The sequence below is a fragment of the Pundamilia nyererei genome, unplaced genomic scaffold (genome assembly GCF_000239375.1).
Source record: "Pundamilia nyererei isolate P.nyererei 1_Seehausen unplaced genomic scaffold, PunNye1.0 scaffold00026, whole genome shotgun sequence".
Lineage (NCBI taxonomy): Eukaryota > Metazoa > Chordata > Actinopteri > Cichliformes > Cichlidae > Pundamilia > Pundamilia nyererei.
In genome coordinates, this window is record NW_005187427.1 from 2,136,302 (window position 1) to 2,145,541 (window position 9,240).

Sequence of the window (9,240 nt, forward strand, 5' to 3'; positions counted from 1 at the left end):
CTCAGTCATACAGGCCTAGAGACCATGTGACAACCTCTGGTTGCTAGGGAAAAATGTGTCTTGGCAAGTGGTTGCTGGAGGTTGCTAAGTGAAATTGGTCTCAAAGACACAAAGAGGGTGCTGTACCAAAAAGCTTCTTGTAATTAGTGTGGTCACCTGTAGTTTGCATTCAGCTGCAACACATGTTGAAAAAATGAGCAGCCTTTATTTGGAAGATTAATTCTATTTATTGTTTGAGTAACAAAAATGCAATTGCGTCGTGGTTTTCAGTGTAGCGTGATATACCTCAGTGGACTAGAAAAATAAACATTTAGTGTCTTGGCCAGCGTGACTCAGGCCTTAGCTGTTGGTTTCACAGACAGACAGCAACAATCACAGTCACAGAATACAAATTTTTCCCGCTGTACTTGTGTTTGCCATGGAGCCAACAACTGGTTTCTAGGCCTATGTGACTGGGATTTAACTTAATGTAAGTGAAATTATTACAGAAACGGCTCATTATATTCGCCCACTGATCAAAATCTATTAATATGCTCTAATCTTTGTAATGTGGTTTACAGTGGATTGGTCTGTAAATAGATTGGTTGTATTAGGATCCCAGAATGCAGTTAAGTAGAGCAGTTAAATCCTGGTAATTGGATGTTAATATTACAGCATGTGAGTAACACAACTTCAGTTGTTCAGTTATTTAAATTTCCAGGTTGATTAAAGGAAAAACAAAATATAATATTTGAAACGTTTAGAGCCATATGATTTGTCAGTAAAATATCATTACTAACAAAATACAACTGTATATTTTTTCTTTCATTAAAGGTAGAGTCTGTGAAAAGTGTTGCATCAACAACATCATGTACAGAAGAGTTTGTTGTGTTGTTGCCAAAGGTGCAAGATAAATTTCATGTTGAGTAATAAGGATCATGAAGGTTCATTAGATCATGCTGCTTTATTGGCTGCAGTTTGGAACATATGTGGTAGAGTGATAAACTGGATGAGGTCGAAAGCTGCTTATACTGCTGATATTACTGATATTATTGTTCTTGGACCCTCTTGTGAATATGTGAAACTGCAGCAGAGGATACTTCACTATTGCTTTGCATGAAACTTGAGATGAGAATTTAATTGAAATTCCAATACTGTCGTTACCACAGTCAATATCAGCACAATTATTGAAGTGCACATGCATAAGTAAGAACCCAGATATACACATGCAGCATGCATGTGCAGGCACTAACACGGGGCTCTCTGTGGACCTTCAGGTACAGAATTAATAGGCAAACCCTTAGATCTGCCTGTAGTGAGGAACACATGGCTCTTCCTTTGATCTACTCATATTTGGAACATTTCCATATACACAGAGATATTCTGTGAGATGAATACAGATGATTAAATTGCAGCAATCTCAAAAACTGCATACTCCATCTATCTATCTATCTATCTATCTATCTATCTATCTATCTATCTATCTATCTATCTATCTATCTATCTATCTATCTATCTATCTATCTATCTATCTATGGTAGATATCCCATTCTTTTGTTTTGGTAATATATGGCTCTTAATGGTATCTAATGTAGGAGGACTGCTGTTCAAAACATTAGTCACACCCAACTGAAGAACACAAGAAAGCTATCAGTGCTTCTACCCTTGTGTTTTATCATGTTTTTTTCATTCTTTCTCATTCTTTACTATTTTATTCAGACATCTCCCCATCTAAAGCCTCGTTGAAAGCTCACAAATATTTCAAGGTTGCTTTTCTGGTCTGTTGGCCATCTCCTTGATCTAATCCAGCTGTTGCTAGAGGTGCCCAAGTGATCCCGATCTGTGATGGTATGAGGATTAGAGCCAAGAGAGGAAGTGTCCAACCATTTAGGTATCTTCTCATCTACTTTCTTATCTGAAACTCCCTGTTTTTTTACTAAATCAGTATGTATATATAAAAGGAAGTGTTGATAAATATTCAGACATAAAAATTAATTATTTAGACATAAGACCAGTAAAACATCATTAAAAGACACGCATAAAAACAGAATAGGCTGAAGGCAAAAAAATTGTCTGAAATCAATTTTAGACCAAAATGTTTTTGTGTGCTTATTTTCAAAGCACGCGGCTTTAAAGCAGATTATATATGTTTCTTTGGGACCCTTTTGAACACCTAATATGATATAGGTCAAGTATGTATTTGTAGAGAAGCTAAAAGGTTTTTGTATAGTTTTGCTGCAGTATTTACACAGATCTTCATTGACATTCTTATTGGCCTGCTAATCTCAGGAAAACCTGACCACCAAACTGCATTTCTTTATGTATTCTTTTCCTTCATGAACAAAAACCTTCTGGAGGGCAGTCCAACCACTGATTGTATAATGAACTGCTGTCTTGGTAAATCACACACTAATTACATACAGATTGTGCTCACACAAATTGAATGAAAAGATGTAGTGCAAATTTAGCTTGTGCTTGTATGCCTATAAATCTGCCCTGTGATCTCTTTCACCAACATGCCTCTTCTCTGTTCTTCTCTGTTCTTCTCTGTATGTTACTTACATATCTTCATCTTGCCCACTGGCAGTAAAAATCGTATCTTTTATTTTAAAAATGCGTGATAATGGAAGGTCTTTTGAAGTATAGGATGTTGTAAGCTGATTAATTGTCCCTTTTATATTACATTAAGACTGCTTTTGTTTTAGTAATATAATTTACCAGGATCATACTTTGGTGTTGGATAGAAGGGAAAGCATTTACAGTTCAAGTGTGGTGGTATATGTGATATATGTGATAAGTCTGAGGTGAGAAAGTAAACTCTGGAAAAATGTCCTGTCCTCACATATATTTGGGCTCCTTAAAAGCAGCTTTTCTGACAGATTCCCTTGTTTGAATTTATTCATTGTTTCTATAGAATCACTGACCTGAAAATTAAAGGAGAGTTTTAGCTGTTACTGGAAAAAAATACAGCAAAAGCACACACAGAAATCTTACACGTACTTACATTTAAAAAGAAAATATTTTGCAGATGGTATTATCGTTGTTAGACAGTTGTTGGCTTTAGTTTGTTTTTGTCCTTCATCACAAAAAAAACTTTTACGTGATTTAACACTTGAGCCTTAAATTTCTTTGTGGCTTTCAATCATGGTAAAATGTGCTGTCAATAAACACAAAAACTTGCATTTGGATTTTGAATTAAATACTCAATGCATAGTTGTATCCATTGCTAAAAAGAAAAAATAAAGTCATTTGAGGTTTAGTGTAACTGACTTAATGGTCAAATTTCAATAGAAATTTACTTTTATCCCTTAAGAATCTGTCACACAGATTTTGTTTTTCCTGATTGGAAGAAAACAAAATGTTATATAAGTGAGTCATCATTACTTAATTGATTATTATTTATTTAGGTTACAACTGTCTGAACTATGGTGAGTTGGTATTACTAATACTAACAAGGTTGCTAACTATCAAACTGCAATATTTTAAACATGAACATCATGTCTTGATAGGGACAGAGTGTGAACAAGGCTTCCAGGAAGACTAAATAAATGATTAAAGCCAGTGCCACACGGGATTGTAGCTGTCATATACTTTTACATATTATCTTAGCTGCACATATCTGTATGACCCTCGCTTCATCTTGAGGTCACAATTAATATTTTTTTCCAACAAGACTGAGAACAGCAAAATTATGGCAAAAGCAGATCTGCATTTATGAATGCGTTCATACAAATTCAATTCTTTTCACATCAGATATCAGAAAGCAAGCAGTCTGTTTGTACTCCGAGTTATCTGATCTAAATGCTGCCTTAAACTGCCTTAAAATATCAAATATATTCAAAATATCTCATAAGGGTATTGAAAATATATGTCTATAGAAATATGTTTTTCCAAATAGTAAGTGAGCTAACAGATTTTACAGTGAGAACAAATGAAACTGAATGTCATGAAAGTTTAAGAAATGAGGCATTTGCCTACACGGAGGACACGCCTTGTATTTGTTCTTTTATTTAACTATGCAAGTACTTTGTTACACAAAAAATACCAGGAACGAAAAAAAAATTAAATCAATCCTTTAATCATTAAAATACCTTTCTCTTTCTGTCTTTCTCACCTAAAGATTTCCGCTTTAAAAAAACCCCCACATAGGAAACCACTGGGAAAGAATCTACTTTGTATCCCTTCAAAAGAATTTACTGATTATATGCATTTTTTTACTCTCTCCCTTGCAGCTCCGTCCAGAGTGATGACGATGATGAGGTGTCTAACAAGACGTGGGTGCTGACTCCCAAAGTGTATGAGAGTGATGTCACACACATCCTAAACAGTCTACTAGATGGATATGACAACAAACTCAGACCTGACATCGGAGGTGGGCGCTGATTTTTCACAGATAATATGTTTAGTCACAGAATCATAAAGATATCTAGCAAAATTTGTAATTAGAGCTATTCAACAACGAGTCAACAGTACTTAGGCTTAGGTTTTGGGTTAAGAGTTATAATATAAGTGACTTGTGTTACACTGATGTTACTGTAGACCGAAATGTATAACCTACTGAACCAGGTCTAGATTTGTAAGAGTGGCTGCACAAAGTTTCATTAACAATCCAGAAACAAAGACCTTTAAATGAAGCAGCTGGCAGTGTACTAAACACAAACCAGACAAACACACTTATAACCTCTGTTTAACAACAGAATTAGCCTTATGAATCATTGAATACATAATTCATAATAAAAAAAATAGATTTAGATGTAGTTATAATTATTAAGTCAATTTTCAGTAAAACAAAGCATTCATTTTCTGGTTCACTCATAAAAAGCACAACCATTTCAAACATAATAAATAGATAATGAAAGTAAAACTTCCTTGCCATAGTCTTAAAATTTCAGTAGTCTTTAGAAATTGTGAAAACACACTGTTGAAGCTTTATACCAGCTGTCTTTTTTTCCCGAGACCCTTACTTCTCTTAAAAAATGCACATGCATGCAGTACGGTCAGGGAAACTGTCACCATCCTGCAAGCCTGTAGACAGCTATCTTACTCTCTGGAGTCTGACAGACAGCTGAGCAGGACTCCTTGTCTGCAGAAGCCTATCACGTCCATCTGCAAGACCAGATAAGGGAGATACTCAGTACCTTTGAATACTCGATTAATGTGTCAGTGGTTTCCTGGGAAACTCAGTTAAAGTCAGAAATAGTGTTTAAGTGACATAGTGTCAAATAATAAAGCTGCACCAGTCTACATGGTACTATAAAAATTTGCTTGCTCACCCACTATAATATTCATACACATTTGGCACTGTCCAGTGCTGTATTCAGGCAAAAAATGACAAGGATAGTTTATAAAAATCCTTTACTACTTACTTCTCTGCTTTGTGAAAGCTTATACCATCATTAAGCAATTTTGTTGCAACAAAAGGCCATAGTCCATTGTGACAGATGGAACACAGCACCAGAAAGATTTTGACCTAATTTCAATCATAACTTTATTAAGCATCACTAATGAATTGACCTAAATGATAAATTTATTCTGCGCATAAATGCAGCAGAGTAATGTTGATGTAGCATCAGCAACAAATCCTTTACATTAGTCTGTATTCATGTTTTCCTGTATACGATGTACATTATTATACATATTTTACAGTATATTTAATACCACCTATAAAGTGACAGGTTTTATGAGGGATGGTCATTATTCTTGATACTTTGAAAGTGGGTCTGTGCTATAAATTGAAGAGCAGCTTAGATGTACTTGAGGTGAAGCTGCAACCAAGAGAGCCGCTGCTTAGCTGGGCGGCTGGCTGCCACAGTCTTAGCCATCATCTTCAAATGTTCTGTGATCTTGCTCTCTCAGCGCTAGTCTTCCAGCTGCCACCAAGTTACACATCTACACAGGGGATATAATTAACTGGCTGTACTGTCATCTGAGCCAACAACCAACCAGTCATACCAAAGCAAAGTGAAGTTTCTACTCCACTTCTCAGAGCTCTCAAAGTTGTGGATTTAGATTAATTGCTGATTGTGCCATAGCTTCCATCGGAAGTCCATCGTGATGCTGATTTAATTTTAATGGAACTAGAGTGTATTGTATATAAAGAATTGAAGCAATTGGACTGTGAGACAGAAAAAATGGTCCAAGACTCTTAGAGGCGATCAGGGTTTTTTAAAGATCCACTAATATGGAGAACAGAAGCAAGGACTTAGAGTTGTTGTACACTAAGTTAGATGATGTTAGGCTTCAGCTCTAATGGATTGGCTTGTTTTATATTGTTACCAGGAGGAAGTTTTGAATTTTAGGAAGACAATAAAACATTTATTTTTATATCAATGATATATTTTAGGACTGGGCAATATGACCCAAAATTCATATCTCGATATTCTTTAGCTGGATGGCGATATATGATATATATCTCGATGTTTTTTTTTTTTTTTTTTTTTTTTTTTAATTCAAGTGTTTATTGAAGTTATGCAAAAAAAAAATGAGATGTACAGTATTTGATGGCATCCTTTGTTCTTAGACTCATATATACAGTAGTCTGGATGACCGCCATCACTTCGAGTTCTTTTTCTTCACATAAGTATGAATAAAGCCATAAAGTAAAAACAAAAAGAGAGTTCTTAGTCACACTGTGTCCCAGATGTCACACAGGCACTTTTATTAACATACAGCGTAGATGTACATGAAAAAATTACTAAGAAATAAATTTTCAGCATTTATTAAATAATAATGCTCCATAAATTAAATAAAACAATGTTGTTTTTGTGCATAACAAAAAGCTCACAATTGTGCAGTCAAAATCTAAATTAAAAGACACATAGTAACATAGTAGCATAGTAACAAAGACAGATTTCGCAGCTGCTCTGTTCCCAACTTCTACTGCGTGACTGACAGCCTGGAGTTTGAAATCCTCTTTGTAACCACGTCTCTGAACAGGTGCCATTTGTGGTCCTTAAACACACACAATACGGTAATTTTACGTTGAAGTACAGTACGTACTAAAACATTTTTTGACAGATTGCTGAGCGCCTTGTACCACATAAAAGCGGTTCGCGGTCAGTAACCACAACCAGAACTCATACATAAGGCGCACTGTCGAGTTTTGGGAAAATGAAAGGATTTTAGGCCGTGCAACCCCGTGCATGGGGCTGAATGGCGTTAACGCGCGAGCGCTGTTAGCTCATTAGCTGATCTTGTTGTTGCCTGCAGGTGAAGCGATGGGGGAGGGGGAGTTACAAAAGTGGACGAAGGAGAGGCAAACTCGCGGCTCCACAAGTATAATTATAACCTGACATAGACTATATCGATATGAACAATATTGTCACATCTCATATCTCGTATAAAAATATATCGATATATTTAAAAACTCGATATATCGCCCAGTCCTAATATATTTTTTGTTAGTCCCAAAATTTGATGTTTTTTTAAATTTATAATTATATATGTCCCTTATGATTTCATTGATATATCCCGCCCCACTTATTTACAGGTAACAATATTTGAGACCATTGCATATGTGTCTCATTGTTTTGCATGCATGTGTTTGTGTTCATTCACGTGCAAACAATGTCAGTAGGGTGGGAGTGCAACACACATTTATGTTTGCCTTTGAGGGACATGGGAAATGGATGCAAACCTGCACTCACTTCCTCAGTCTCTCTCTCACACTCACTAAAGCTCCTACATCAAACCTTGAGGGTGGTTGAGTTTTAACCTGACTGTCCTCTAAGACATAGCAGCCAGTCATCCATGAAGATTAGATAGCAACATGTACAAGTTGATTCAGGCTACCTCAGAGGCTCTAGCAGAGAATGAATGTCCATTTGACACCAGCGTTCTTGTCTGGTCCCTGGCTGCCTAACTTGCTAGCCCAGGAAAGGCAATTAGGCCACAATGGTAAAACATAAAAAGGTGGACAAGTGGTATAACTGCAGGTGCAAAAGAAGATAGATACATGCAAAACATGTGCATGCAAAGGTTTTCTTTGAAATGCATTATTCTTAATTAAAAATCAGACTTTGAACATTCATTGTAAAATTATGTAATATATTTGTTTTGTGAAAAATGATATCAACAGTGAATACATAGAGAATGATTGTGTGGTTCTCAGAAACCAGTTTGATGTGGAAGTTGCCCATGTATTCTTAGTCTAAAGAAAGGAGGTCTGAACATTTATAACACTGAAATAATCTAGGTTCAACTCCTTGTTGTCAGCTAAGGAACCTGCAAAACCTTCAGGTTTTATAGGTTCTTTGAGTTCTTCCCATAGACTTTGATGTAAGGTTGGATGCATGTTGCATAGCTTCTGTGATGGATAGAATCATCTACCTTAAATAATGTATTATTGACTACTCATGGTGTTTGTTTTTTCCCATTGGTTTGAAGAAGATGTTGCAAATTCAAAGCCTGACAAAGATCCACATCAAAATATTCAATTTTCAACAAACTTGGTGCTGACTGTGTAGATGACCTGTTTTCCAGGTGTGAATTAAACAACATGTTCATGTTTCTCCTCTCACTGCCATCTAACTGAACACTGATATTTTCCAAACACTTTCTATTCACACTTTCACAGCAAAGGGAATTGTCACCTTCTTTTTCCCTTTGATGGTGACATACAAAACAATCTAACCCTTCTGGAAAATTTTGTGCTACCATATGAAAGATAATTTTTACCCTCTAAAATGTTTTTTCCTGTTCTTCATTGCAGTCAAGCCAACAGTGATCCACACAGACATGTTTGTCAACAGCATTGGACCAGTGAATGCCATCAATATGGTAAGTGAATACATTTTTATTGTTAATTATTGTGAAGCTGGTAGAGAGTACTTTAGTATGCGTAAGTCTTTAGTGTCATTGTAGTCTAGCATTATGATTAAATTAAGTACATTTTATTTATCTCTAATAGTAAGAAATTAATAAATAAAGAAATATTGAGTTATAAAAGATTTTTATTTTAAATTTAATCAAGCAAATACAAAAGAGTTAACATATTGCAGTTGAACACCTCATATGTCTAAATAAGACAAAACATTATAACAGGTAACAATTTTGTGTTGCTCAGCATGCATACCAGATCTCACGGCAGTATATTTGAATATGACTGTGTGCACTGGCAAATCCTGACATATTCTGGATTTGTACATGCCAAGAATTGCATCTGAGTCAACTGTCAAAGCTTTTTGTGTTTTGTTCAAGTAAATATACTTAATTTGTTATTTTCTTTGGGTCTGGTTTAAAGGCAAGGGCTTTTTTTTTTTT

General features: G+C 35.5%; 1 protein-coding gene across 3 annotated transcripts in view; it reads left to right on the top strand.

Annotated features, from left to right (window-relative positions):
• Positions 1-9,240, top strand: part of gabrg2 (gamma-aminobutyric acid type A receptor subunit gamma2) — a 43,878-nt gene that overhangs the window by 3,511 nt on the left and 31,127 nt on the right. For all 3 annotated transcript variants that reach the window (XM_005727758.1, XM_005727759.1, XM_005727760.1), the window contains exons 2-3: positions 4,212-4,351; positions 8,690-8,757. In XM_005727758.1, coding sequence (XP_005727815.1) covers positions 4,212-4,351; positions 8,690-8,757 — 208 coding nt within the window. The remainder of the gene's footprint in view (positions 1-4,211; positions 4,352-8,689; positions 8,758-9,240) is intronic.